General features: G+C 28.9%; 1 protein-coding gene across 1 annotated transcript in view; it reads right to left on the minus strand.

Annotated features, from left to right (window-relative positions):
* Positions 1-14523, minus strand: part of LOC107436409 (fatty-acid amide hydrolase 2-B) — a 40834-nt gene extending 26311 nt beyond the window's left edge. The window contains exon 1 of the mRNA XM_016048120.4: positions 14174-14523. Coding sequence (XP_015903606.1) covers positions 14174-14389 — 216 coding nt within the window. The 5' untranslated portion in view covers positions 14390-14523. The remainder of the gene's footprint in view (positions 1-14173) is intronic.
* Positions 14524-15209: the final 686 nt, after the last annotated feature.

The following is a 15209-nucleotide window of genomic DNA, read 5'->3' on the forward strand; positions in this document are numbered from 1 at the left end:
GTAGTATTCTTACTCCTGTGAGTATTCATACATGTGCCTTGGAGTCCAAGGCACATGCATGAATACTCACAGGATGCAGTGACATATGTTCTCGCATATGGGCTCCTAGATTTATTTATTACATTTACGTGCAATTCTGCTTGGGTTGAATTTAGAGATATTTTGTTACCAGGACAATCATCATCGGATCGTCATGATATTACAGCACGTGTGTTCAAACAAAAATGATAATCTTTACTTGATTTCATTGTGAAGCGTCATGGTTTTAGAGAGACACGGTGTTGGGTGTACTCTATTGAATGGCAAAAACGAGGATTGCCTCAGGCACACATTCTAATTTGGCTTATTGAAAAAAAACCACCTTGCCAAACTGATCAGATATCAGCAGAAATTCTTGATGTCACCATAGATCCAGTCTTATTTCAGATCATTGTCCAAAATATGTTTCATGCTCCGTGTGCATCACCATACATGTCTGTTTGAAAATGCACTAATGATATCCTAGAGAATTAACTGCTGAGACTATCACTGGTTTTTTTCACCATTAAATAAAATTTGCATTTCAAATCATAATCGCAAATGTCATTTACACACTTAAATACAAAATTCAAATTCAAATTGAGAGCGTTGCAACGCACGCAGGGTACAGCTAGTTATCAATAAAAGCTCGTTAAAAAAAATTATCACTTCATAATTATAATAAAGGTTGAGTTAGTTATTCAATCTTACTAAAAGAGGACGAGATTGAATCAAAAGGTCGGACTAAAAGGATGGGAATGCTCAGGGTCTGATTATCGCCTAGGACCAATAGGCACGGGTCTAGGGCCCACACTTTCAGGGGGGCCTCAAAAATTAGTAGAAAATCCACAATATTACTTTTTTTAAATACTGAAAGAAACAGTTTTTCTCAAAAAAGGCCTTTCTTTATTTCAAATTTTCCTTATATTGTGGAAAACCAAACTCGTGTAAACATTATCAAATTCGAAAGTACAGCTGGATTTTAATTGGTGCAATTTTTACTCCAACGGCTTAAGCAATTGCAACGAGAATGCATGTTGGCGAAGTCTCTTATAAATGATTAGTGTCAACAAGAACTAAAAGCTTATTCTTAACAAATATGTAAAGCTGTAGATGGAAGGTTACAATCTTTAAAACAATTCAGCTAATCAGTGACTTTCAGCAAAAATCACTGATTTCACTTGTTTGTGGTCACCAAACTATTTTTATTTTCACACAACATTTTATATTTTGCTTTAATATTTGGATGCGAAAACTTTATCTTAGAAAAATAATCTTAAATTGTCTGATTTCAAATTTTTAAAAAATGTTTCTCTTAAATCATGCAGTTCAATAGTTTCTTTTTATTGTTAGGACTACTCTTTAGATATTTAATTTCAAAATATTTTATTAGGGGTCCGGAAAATTTTGTGGGCCTTGGGCCTTAATTTGTCTTAATCGGTCCCTGGGAATGCTGCTGCACGCGTAAGTTGCCATATCACTGTATTTACTTTTCAAATATAATAATTAAATTAACATTCCCCATTGAATATTACGGAAAAAAGAATATGGCAATAAAACCTCATTTACAATAAATTTACCTTTAATTGCTATTGCAATTTGCGGAACTCACTATTAAAAAAGGTTCTTTTCCTTTTTTTTTCTAAAATTGGTAGTTATGTATGAAAATTTTGTATTTTTTTTATTTCTTTCATTTGTTTAATTAGAGTTTTTAAAGTATTTCAAGCTTAAAGCTTTCAGATCTTAGTCATTCCTCTATTATATCAAATTCAAATTATTTTTATCATAAATGATAATTTTATTTTTTATTTCAAGCTTTTAATCAGTTAAATTAAATTGCGAATATTTTATAAATAGCAGTTAAGGAATCCTTAACTTCTATTTAAAAAATATCACACATTAATACGGACATGCCAACTCCGGACACACCAAAATAATTTTTTTTTTTTTAAAAAAGGTAAAAAACAACAAAGTAAATTTTGCAAATATTTAACTATTTTTGCTTGCTTTTTAATAGGTATAGCATAAGTACTTCAAAGCGGTGTATTATATAAGCCTACGAATTATTTAGAAATAGTGGTGGACAAAAATCTACTAAATTGAATTTATTAAACCAAGAATCCCAATTGATAAGCTACCACTTTAAAATATACATTTGCTGTCCGGAGCAAGTTGGCATCTGACTATATTTCGAACATTTTTTTTCTTCAAATCACTATAATTTAAAAGAAATTAGTAAATGAGACTGACCCTATGAAAGTAAGCTCTGTTATTAAGTATCACGAAAACAACTCTTATAATTGAATCACCCTTGTTTATATGTATTACGAAATAAAATATTCCAATTAAATATCTCATTAAGCTTTTCACTGTAAGTGAAGCTACTCAAGTTTTAATAACTGTGCTCGGAATGCTGAGGAACAACTTCGTTATGCACTGATAGAACATGGAAATTAAATACTACTTCGTCGCAGTGCGTAATCTACAAGGTTTACAACAAGGTCACCGCAGTAAACTCGGACTTTTTTTTTTCATGTCTGTTAAATCAAACTGCTCATAGTGATAAAAAATAACGAAAGAAAAGAATTGGCAGAATAAAAGGTATCACCGATTGAAAATAATAATAATAAAAATTCAATGGCAAACCTTAGTGTACAATATCCAAATTTAAGACTAGATTTTTTCCAATGAGTGAAGAAAAATTTGTAAAAACAAGATAATTTAGCATAACAAAAGATTATGAAATTCAATAAACTAAAAAAGAAAAAAACTGAATTAACTATTTTTGGTAATATATAATGGGTATTAAGTAGTTTAATACGAAATTAATCTATTTATAATGTGTATCTTGAACTTGTATATCACTTCAAATATTCTAAAGTTTAAGGTTTCGATGGTGAAAACGCGAACACTGATGTCCACAAATCAAAAACTAATTATTTTTTTATTGTTTTTTTTAATGATATGCGATTTGATTTTATATGGTAAGGAGTCGTACCTTACTTATTTCAGTGTACTTTATATTAACTGAGCAAAGACGTGATGAAAATAATATTTACTAATTTATATCAGATGTAATATTAACGTAAAAGATATGAAGTTTATCACTTTTTATTTAAACAAAGGGATCCCTACCGGTTATACCTATAGTGGGCAGGGGTCTGCCAAGACATTGTTAAAGGTCCGATTTTCATGAAATTGTAAAAAAATCACTCACATTCTTTCAACCAGGGTCCTGCTTTTATGAATTTGTGCAAATAGGGTCCATTATTGCAAAAAACTTTTTCAAGGAGGTTTTAAATTGCAAATAGATACAAGATTATGCTCAGCACTGTAAAATTAAAATGAAAAAAATTAAATTTTCAAAAATAAACAGCTATTGCTGCTTCTAAATTAGAGATGCAACATACAAATATTTGGTATTTAGCCTACACTGCTCAGCACAGAATATTCATTTCGGCGAATAATGGAAGAATCGTCTGCCGAAGACAAAACTTAATTCGTTTACATCCACCTTTTTTTTTCTGCCTGGGAAGGGTTTATTTAATTAACAAAACAATAATGAAGATAAACAAATTTGTGAAGGGTCCGATTAAAAGAAAAATCATTTTGTGAAGGGTCCGTTTTTATGAAAAGATATTTTGTGAAGGGTCCGTTAACGGACCCCAATTTCTTCTAAACAGATCCCTGGTGGGTAAGTGGAAATGTTACAGGTCATACAAGTCATTTAAATACAAAACAAGGTTAAAAAAAAAATGTATGAAATTCTACTTAGTCCACTCAAGCTCCGTGATATAAAATTGTCTTTATGTCAACTTATTTTTGAGAAATCACATTTTTTATTACTTTTTTGATTTTTATAATTTATTATATTCTATTATAAAAAACAGCACCAAAAACGCACATCTCTAAAAGGAAGAAGAAAAAAAACAGTTTAAATTGAATATTTATATTGATCTTTGTATTTAATATTTTTTTAATTCCGCCATTTAACTTTTTAGATAACTTTAGGCATTTTTCTATAACTTACGGGCAGTATAAAACACTAATTTAACTAAAATTCATTTACGTTCATTTAACATATCACAATTCGAAAAAATTTTAGTTTAGTATTTCAAAATTTTCTGACTTTAAAGACGGTACGTGAAAAATAGGTTCGGAATCATTGATTTAAACAAAATCAATTCCTTTTATAGCTAACTTTTACGATATAAAATATGATAAATTACACAGTAGACAACAATGGCAAGCAATCTTATTTATTCAGAAGTAGGAACATATGCGGACGCCCAGTAAATTTTGCGCCAAAAATTATCAGGCTATTCCACTTTCTGTAATAATCTTTCCCTGAGAAAAAGTTTAAACAATTACTTCAGGCTCAGTTTCTGTCTTCCTTAGAAACGCATGACTGCAGAATAATAATGTTAGATCAGGTGGAAAGGAAAATAACGGATCTGAGACGATATTTGTAATAAATAGTTACTTTTGCCTTTCAAAAGCATACGTAACTTTAAATTTTCATATCTCAAATTTTAAGTTATTTTTCATTAACTCATAATTGCAAAAAACTATAAAAAAAATTTAAAAATGATTTTTATAATACACTTGTATTTTTCTGTCATGAATACTACATTTAGAAATTTAGTACTTGCGTTAAAACTAAAACATTAGGTGATTTATCATTTCAAAAATATTAAAGCATTTATTTACTTTGTTTCTTTATCATATAATTTTTAAATAAGTCTGGACACGGTACCTTCTTACTAGAGCTTAATTTGAAGCTCTGTAGTAGTAGTACTCGTAATACTTTATTTACATCGCAGCAAAGCAGCACAGTGAGCTATTTGGCGACGATCTGGAAAACATCCATGAGGATCTGAAGACATGTTATCACAATTTTGATCTTCTGCAGAGAGGATGACTCCCCCCGCTTTTGTAGCTCGATGACCTGCACAGATACCGCACACCCTGGGTCCTTTAGCAGTCTGATCAAAGTGATCACCCACCGTTCACTAACCGCAGCCAGTGATGCTTGACTTCGATGACTACTGTGAGACAATTTGGAGCTCGGAAAGAAACGAGTTTGAGTGTGCTTATTTTAGAGCTAGAAAGTTTCTATAATGCTGAGAATTTAGTACGATGTGCTTTTATAGTACTAATAATAAATATATTACTTATACATTCCTATATGTGATACCCATTTGGGCAAAATCAAATGCCTTTTCTTTAAACAATTTCGATCTTTTTTATTTAAACAAAAGAAAAAGAGAAAGGGGCGGAAAAAAGAGAACAAGATATTGTTACAGAGGGGGCAGTCACGACCAATTTATTGATTTTTCTGGAGATTAAACTGAAATGATGTAAAAAGAACAACTCTTGATTTATAAAATACATAATCTATTTAAACATATTTCTCTTATGTGGCACCGTAAACTCTGCTATTTCTATATCTATTGTCAATACTTTAGTTATTATTTATTTTGTTAGGCTATCTTAATAACTTAAGTGGAGTTAAATAGTTAATTATACATTAAGTATGTATTTAGAACAGTTTTAATATTTTTTTTAAAAATAAAAAACTTAGTTAAGTAATAATTTAGATTTATTTTTTATCTTTTCTAAAATGGTTGTAGAAATTTTATACCTTGACGGTGCTGTGGTCCCGCATACTGCCATTCCAATTATTGGTGACTGAGCTTGTCTTTTTTTAGTAATAGCATATAACGATACTCAAGTTATGGCTCAATAGGTGCGTGAGGATGTAGTTCAGCACGTTGATGAGTTTTCAATCTTATCTCACTACAGAGATGGAAATTTTCATATTTCTGCTACCACTATTCTAAAATATCCCGAACTCATACTTATGGTGGTTTGTGCAATTTAATGGACAGATTTTAAATTATTAAAATCTAATACAAAAGGAAGTTTGAGAATATAGCAGACTATCTTGAAAATAGATGAAGATGAAATCAAATTGCTTCCACGCTGGCAAGGTCACGTACAACAGCTAGGCGGTGAAAAAAATGGGCTAATGTATTGTTTAAGACTAATTAAGATGTTACGATTGGAGGAGTTGAAAAACAAATATTTAAATACAGTTTTGCTGAGCAAATTGGCTTGGTTACCATTGAAGTCTACATGTTGAAACAAAATAATTTTAAAAGGTGACCAACCTGGTCGCCGAAGGCAGATAGTTATATAAATGTATACTAAAATATGTAGCAATTATGATTCCTAGAATAGTCTGATAAAGATTTAATAATTTAAAAAACCATTGAGAGCCTAAAATATTTACTCAATACATCAATGTCGAAAAATTCAAAAAATCCTATTTATATTTAAATAAATAAAACCAATTTTAATTTTCTGATTATCAACTTCTTTGAGAATTTTTAAAAGAAAATTTTAAATTTTATTTCACCCTTAACTTCACAGCTGCATATTTTTAAAAAATTTTATGGTTCAGACACTTCGAAGAAATTATCGCCTTTCATTATTATTTACGAAGGTCGACAGAAGGTAGCTGGATGTTTTGGCTTTTAGCTTCAATCTACTGTCGTCACCATAAAAAACGAAGGATAAAACTAAATTAAAGCTTTCAATCTTCCCAGGCACCAGTTTTTTCGTCCGCGGAATCAATCTAACCTATACAAATGGCAGAAAAACTTCCTAACTAACAAGACATTAAATACTAAACTTAAAAACACAATGCATTTTTTATCCATTAATGATAATTTAATAAAATTGTAATGTTAACTTCATTAAGATTATGGGCTGCCTACTAAAAAAAAAACTGTCTTACATAAGAAATATATCTATTCATATATTTAAAATGTATTTATTTTGTCTTACATGATACATTTCATTTATGTACACTTTCTTTATTCTTTTTATTTCCTTTTTTCAATTTTTATGTACATAACAAAATTCGTTTCTCTCATTGTTCTAGTTATTTTTACTTCATTTATTGTTTTATTCATTGTTTTTTCTTTTAAACAAATGTGATGCACTTCATTGTCTTCTGCAAGACTTTTAATGTTGTTTACTAAATTTTATTGTAAATTTTTTTTATATGTATTATGTAATATGCACCGGGTTGTGGCGAGCTGGACTGGTAGCCAGACGTGGACTATACAGGTAAGGGTTTTGCAAACCTAGGTCTGGAGGAAAGGGAAAAAAAAGGCACCAGTTTAGAGTTCACAATTGTTTCACATGAATCAAACAGTAAACAAAAGTATCTCGAATCCAATTTTTATTTGCACAGAATTGATTCAAAGTTGCTTAATAAACCTTTAAAAAGCTATTCAAACAAAACCATTTTCCTCATGTTGTCGAAGACAATGGAAGCTACTCATGGGAGTAGGAAATGCGGAAGCTTCAAACAAAAGTTAATTTAGATTATAGGTGAAACGAAAAACATACCGTATTAAGGAAAACGAGAAACCTATATGACAATGTTTTCACGGCCGTAATGAAGGATAAAATATTTAAAAAGGAGTAGTAGGTTTTTTTTTTAACAGATAAATCGAAGCATTCTTTAGAGAAATAAGAACAAAAGTATTTGCGACACCCTCCCCAATTTAATATCAATTCTTGATGTAGCAATAAAAACGCGAATTGATTCGATGACGGCTTTAAGCAAATTTACTCACCAATTTATAGATTCTGAAAACCACGTTTTTAAATCATACCTCTTTTATTATGCTTTTTTTAATACACAGTCTTTTTTTTTTACATACATTGTGCTTTATGTGCATTGTTTTTTGGTTCTTACGTATTATTCAGTCGACCATTTTTGCCATCATTGCGCCCAAATCATTTTGCTGCTTTCCAAACTTATTTTTACATGGTAATTGATCATAAAAAAATAGACAAAATATATATGTAACTTATTGCATGATCAAACTGAGAAACTATTTAAATTTAAACCACATCCGAATTTATTTTTAGATTTTAGATGGGCGGTACTGGGAACGGTACTAGGATAATACCCAGTACCGTTTTCTATACGCATTGTTTTTTATTTACTATTTTTGGTATTATAACTGTTTTTAAAAGTTTCTCGCTAATACACAATTAAATTGTACGATAAAATTGTTACATTTAACGAATTTCAATACTACTTATCCTCAGTAATATATCAGAGTGCAAAAAAATAAAATTTTCAATTAAAATTAGATTATCTTTAATATATTTTTTCTAAGTTAAAATGATTAATACATAAGTAAAAACATTAAGCGTTGAAATTTTTCTAAAGCTACTAAATTTCAGATTTTTTCATAACTTATGCACGTTAGAGAAAATTTATATTATAATACAATTAATAACTACTTCACTTTTAACCAAAGTGATCAAAATTCATCGTTTCCATACCCTTTTTACACAAATTTAGTCAAAGATTATATATATGATACGCAAATAGATGAGTATATAAGTGAAAACATCAAGCATAGGAGGTTTTTAATGTTACTAAATTTTAGATTTTTCTAGGAGGGTATAACTTATGCACGTTTAAGAGAAAATTTATATTCTAATGCATTTAATAATTATTTCACTTTCAAGCAAAAATGGTCTAAATTCATTGCTTCCATACCTTTTTTGCATCAATTTAGTTAAAGATTAAATAAATGCTACGCAAATAGATAGTAATTAGAAAACCGCATACAAATAGATATTAATTGGTAATTATATTACTAAAACTATCTTGCTAAATTCAAATATTAGCAACCTTTTAGCTCTAAAATATTAACCTTTCACACATATTGACAACAAAAAAAAATCTTTCGTTTCTGCACTGAATGTGAAAAAAATGTCTGAAAGATACCTACCATTTGAAAATTTTAATCGATTAGCTTTCCATTGCTTTTTTTAAAAAAAAAATAGCAGTTGGATTATTTGTATTTTGTAAACATTAAAATTTTATGTAAATTTTGTTTCAAATTTTTTTTGAAGTATTTCAATACTTTAAAAAAGTATTCAAAAGTATTGTAATGAAATTTTGACACCATACAAACAATGAAATTTAAAATTTAATCACACTGTAGGAAATCAAACTGTGCCGATATATATTTTTCTCCGATTAACATCACAAAGTAAAAAAAAAGAAAAAAAAGACAGCCACCTGAATAGTTTTCAGTCACGTAAATTGATTGACTTGTATGTGATTTTCGTGATGCGACTATTAAAACGAACTGTGACAATTTCTACGAAGTGGCAAGCAAAACCTTGTTTTTCGATAATACTCAAAGGGTAACAACTTTTTTTGAGGTATTAAAAATAAGAAACATTAAAAAAAAATATTAATAATGATTACGAGTAAGACTAATTTCGTAATTTATTTTTCTCCAAACATATGAATTGGATCTTATTTATCAATTAACATTCTAGCTATTTAGTTTCAAACAATACTTCATTTTCAGATCTCACATGCATGTAAAATCTTTGAACGGTTAAGGTCTTCAAAATTATTTATTTATTTCGGATTTTTGGTGATTGAGAAACTTTCAAACATAACAACCAGGGGGGCTAAAAAAATTAATTTGAAAATGAATGTTAATATCAATATTAAACTTGAAACTTGACCAAAAAAATTAGATTATATATTCCTTTTACTTTATGCAATTCTTTACAATTTTTTAAGTTTTTCATTGCTATGAATAAATTGGAAAAACCAGTTTTCTAGTGAGAGTTCAGACAGGCGTCATTACTTATTAAATGATTCATATTATTTGTTGATAATTTGTAGTTCGTTGTTTATTTCCAATATGAGCTTAAATGGTGGCGAAATTAATACCTTTCATACTTTCAAGATTTCAAACTAAGTAGTCTTCAAATAAGTAGCCCACAATAGCGAAATCTTTACTTTGTGCCAAAAGAACCATGAATTTATTTCTCTGTTTTATGCAATTTAATTCATAAAAGTTTTCTTGGAAATAATAGTGTAGTATATAATAGTAGTCACTCCTATATTTAAGAAGGAAAAAAACCTATTTGTTACAAAAACAAAAGCAAATAATGGTAATGAAGCTGTTTTCTTTTAGAAACAAATTAAAAAGTTCGGAAAGAAACTCTTTAAGAGCTTTAAGCAAATAATCTCGAATTCGTGATTAATATTTTGTTGTGCAACTCAATATAAAGTTTAATTTTATTTTTTAAACTAGAATTTTTCACGCAATTTTCTTCCCTTTCCTTTAAAAAGAGAAAATATTGTATCTCTTACAGACGCAAAACAGTTCTAAAATAGAGCGCAGAGCGTTAAAAAACAAGATACTTTCCTGGAAGATTATTATAACAAAATCAAAACAAAAATGTCATTTAAAAGAAGATCTTATTTATAAAATTAGTATATCCGTTTAGGAAACCAATAGGTAGTCGAGTAGAGATAAAAGTTGACAATTTTATGAGCGATTTTAAAAATTTTCGGGGAACTCTTGTAATGCATATGCAAAACTGAAGCTTTCTGTAAAAGATTTTTTTTCTATTTTAGCCAATATAAATTTTTAGAACAATTCCTCTTCTTTGATGTTGCATGCCATGGTCAGTTTGAAAAAATTTTCAAAATATTTAGGGCGTGCCGGTTATTATGTCTGAAGGTGAGACTATTTTTTAAAAAAAGAAAAACAATTTCAGGATTTCCATAACATATTAGTCATAAACTCGAATTATTCAAGCTAATCGTTTCCAGTTCGACTTTTGCATCATCGCCTTTCAAACAAGAGACCCATATCTCCATTCTTGCATGTTCGTTTTCACTAAATATATCACTTTCCGTCTAATTCGGAACTTTCTAAACGTTTTTTAAAGATCGGGTATCAGATTAAGAAATACTTAGATAAATTAATAATGATTTAAATTAAGTAATAAATGTTTTAGTTAATTGTAAATATTGAAGCTCCAAGTTCAGCGTTTGTTCGCGTTAGTCAGAATAGTAGTGCGCTGTATGATGGCACATGAAATCGTTGACTTGTATTCCGATTTTGCCCATTTATATGGCCGTGGGAAGCATACTTCCAGTCAGGGAGCGATTACATCGTCTAGGAAGTTGCAAATAGCTAGTAAAAAAAATAGAAAGAAAAAAAAATAGTTGCAAATATTGTTAGTAACTTCTGATGGTCTGGATTTTCACTCGCTTTTCTTTCTCATAATTTTTAAATTCCGATATTTTTATGCGACGTTTTTATGACACGTGAATTTCAATTTTGAGCTATTATTTTTCGACGTACTCAGTTCGCGACGATCCCGTCGTAAATTCACAATTTTTTTCGATCGTTTTTGGGAGCTGTTTATCGATTTATCGCATGTTTTAACATATGTTTTTTTTTTTTTTTTAAAATACGATATTTCGACACCTGAATTTCGAATTTGAGTAAGCACTTTTTGACACGCTCAATTTGCGATTATGCCGGCGTAAATCAACTTTAGTTAATAGTTTTTCTCGGCAGGTGTTACAGTTAGTTGTCTTAGTTCCGGCCCCGCAATTTCCACATCGTTTTTAGAAACTCGATATTTTAAATACTTTTTATTACTGCCAACGTATTCGAAATCGCGCATTTGAGTATTTAAACTTCAATACGAGCATAAATATTTACCATTCTTATATCATGCCCTGCTTCCCACAGAATTCGCTAATTTTTAAAAGTCAAAGGAAGGCATATTTCTTATGATGAGTGCGGCAATCTATTGATACTTAAGGGGAAAAAATCATTTAATGTCTTTGTTTACATAAATGTTGGTATCTAAATAGTGCAGAATATGTATCGACTATCCATCGCTAGGATTCGAATCTAGTTCTCTATATTGGGATCACCGCAGCCACCACGGTTCTAGATGATTGATATTTTTTTTTATTTGACTGAAATATTACGGGGGAACTTTTTGAGATTATCGAGAAAGACATATCCAACATACCCTGAGCTGTCGAGGCCCATGTTATTCTCTAAAAATTGTTATTTCAAGTGGCGACAAAGCCTTTGAAAAACAGCTTTACGATTTCGAATCAGACTATCAACAAATTTTATTAATTTAAAATTTTCTATTATAGAAAGTTATTTTATTGATATTACACGAAAAAACAGTTCCTTGGTGATATCTAAATAAGATAAGATTGAAAATTGGCAGCATTTGCTTTACGAAAGTTTTGAGCGCTTTTCTAAACGCTGATATACACCTAATTTAAAACTAAGCAACAATTTCTTATTACCTAAAAATAAAACTTTGGTAAATTTTAAGCATTGTTTAACGGAGCTGTGACCAAATTATTATTTTAATTTGTTCAACCCTTTTTAAGTGTACTTTCGTGGGTTGTCTACTTCCCAATAACTTAATTAATTTTTAAATGTCTGTAGGAAGATATTCTTTCACTTATGATTAGTGCAGCTATCTGCTTAAAAATTTAGAAGGCAGAATAATAATAATAAAAAACCTATAAAGGGGGCTTTATTNCCAATAACTTAATTAATTTTTAAATGTCTGTAGGGAGCTATTCTTTCACTTATGATTAGTGCAGCTATCTGCTTAAAAATTTAGAAGGCAGAATAATAATAATAAAAAACCTATAAAGGGGGCTTTATTTATTCTAATGTAGGTAACGGTAAAGGTTTGCGTCGGGTCAAGAAGAGATATCAACAATAGATAGTTATTTTCTCTTGTGCGTTATGCTTTCGTTCAATGATCATTTCTCATAGAGTTTATTTGTAATTATAAACACATAATTTATAAAATTCATTATTTGAAGTTCACAGTTCAAGTTAATGGCCAATTCTTTTCAGCAGGAAAATTTTTAAATCCACGGTCCCACAAAAAAGGTCTTAAAAATCACATTAATTTGAGACATTAAACTGAACGAATTTCTATTTTACAAATCAATTTCAATTTTAAAATTTTTTTTAGCATAATATTAGTGGAAAAATTTGCCCTTCGTAAAGGGTTAATAAAGAATCCCATTTTGCTTGCGACGTAAATTGAATAGTTTAACATACATCTTTGGTCCATATATTAATTTTTTAATGATAATTTATAAAAAAGTTACCTTTTTCAATCTCTCATTAACTAAATAATTGGCTGGAGCAGTACAGAAACACAAAAGACTAAAGATATAACTAGCAGTTATAAACAGAAGCAAGTTTTGTTATCTGCAAAATTTTATGTTTTGCAAAATTTTATATTTTGCACACATTGAAACGTGTTAGTTTTAATCTTGAGCTCATCTTATATTTACATTACTCGATATTTGAACTGTAATAAATCTTGAAATTTGTCAAAAGAACATTTAAAGATTGGAGAAGTCAAATTAGAAGTAATTGATAACATAAAATTTCTCTTGTGTCGGAGTAAAAGAAAATTACGTTTACTTTAATATTTATTGCATAAAAAAGCTTAAGAAATAAATAAATAAAAGGAAATTTTGAAAGGAATTTAGTATGAAAATTAGTTTGATCTCTATGATGAAGCATTGATCATTCGAAGAAAATATGGTCTAGTAATCACACTATGTTTTTAGTCAGAGATAAATACTGTAAACTTTGACCAGCTTTGCGTTTTAGTTATCGCAACACTTAAAAAATTTTAAAAGTTGCATTTTATCACTAATACTTATCTTTAAAAATTTATAAACTGTAACTCATAATACTCTATGATTTTTAAAATTCTAACAGTTACGAAAATGCACCTATGTAAGAATCGATTGCTCAAAAATTAACGTTATTTAATAAAAATAAAGTGTAACCCAGTCGGGCTCAAGTTTAAAGCAATAGTTGGAAAAATTTTGGCTAAATTTGATAAATTTTGTACATAAAATATCTATGCAGAATTTTCTTGTACTTTATAACAGTTGTGTACATAGCAAAAAATCTTACAAGAACTTTATCAAAAAAATTTAAAAAATTATACTAATATTTTACATTTAAAATTTTTATTAAGAAACTCTAATTACTGATACAGTTTAATTAACATATGTTCGAGTTAATATTGTTTATATTAATTAAAAATCTTTCACAAACATTTTAAAATCGTAATTGAACTATTGAAAGTGTGAGGTATTCGAATCAATAAATATGTTTAAATTAATAAGACAATGTTTTAACACTACCAACTATAAATTAATATTTTTATATTTATTGCAAAGATATTTTTTAAAAAATCGGAAATTCTAACTTACCTCTCCTTTTCGAATTTTTTCGGCTAAAACACTAGCAGGAATTAGCAATAAATCATTTTCAATTGGAGGTATTTGTTTTTTACATCCAATATTCAAAATAGAAAGAAAACCATGTGTTGTGTTTTCAACAGTACTTCTTACACCACGCAAAACAGTGGTTACAATTTTTAATGGAAAAATAGCTGGAATAGAACTTCGTATCGCGTTTTCATCCATTCCACTGTTTTGTAAACAGAGCCTTGAGACAAAACGACAGTATCAACAGACAACGTTTGATTGAACAAAAGCAGTTCCGCGGCGTTACTTTCGCTTTTCGGAAGGGTTGCTTTTGTTCCTCTCTTTGGATGTCGAGGCGGCGGAGAAGCACAAAAGAAGAAGAAAAACGTCGCCAAATGCGAAATTCTGCGGAAGCAATGTTGCCAGATTTTGTTTCTTTTCTTTTTTTGCAGAAACTTTGCATTTTCATTATTTTTTTTTTAAATAAAATTAGATTTCAAATTTTACACAGTGGGATATCCGTAAGTGAAGTTATAGTAGACAAATTGTTGCAAATGTCGATTCAGAAGTCAATAAGGTTCGATACACACGTGTGGTGTTGCATAAGCACGTTTAATTATAAAAATCAGAAAACGATAATAAAAATGAGCTATTTATCATATCGTTTTACTTTTTCTTAAATTCTACTTTTCTAAGTGTTCTTTTTTTTTTTTTTTTTTTTTTTTTTTTTTTTTTTTTTTTTTTTTNTTGAAAGAATTTTTTTTTTGAGGTAACAGCTACAAATTATTCAACTGTAGTAATAATTTATGAGTTTTGCTATTAGTTAATTTCCATATTCCCTTTTTTAAAAAAAGAAACATCACAAAACTATGGCGTATAGGTTACAGTTTTTTTTCTCTCTCTCTCTCTTTTCTTTTTTTATATATAAATATATTTGTTAAAAATGTGTTTGATTTCAATTTTATGTTTCAATTAAAAAGGATTTTATATTCCTTTTTCGCTCTATTAATGTTATTCGGAAATTATTTTTCATTTATTT

Source organism: Parasteatoda tepidariorum, chromosome 9 (genome assembly GCF_043381705.1).
Source record: "Parasteatoda tepidariorum isolate YZ-2023 chromosome 9, CAS_Ptep_4.0, whole genome shotgun sequence".
In the NCBI taxonomy this organism is placed as follows: domain Eukaryota; kingdom Metazoa; phylum Arthropoda; class Arachnida; order Araneae; family Theridiidae; genus Parasteatoda; species Parasteatoda tepidariorum.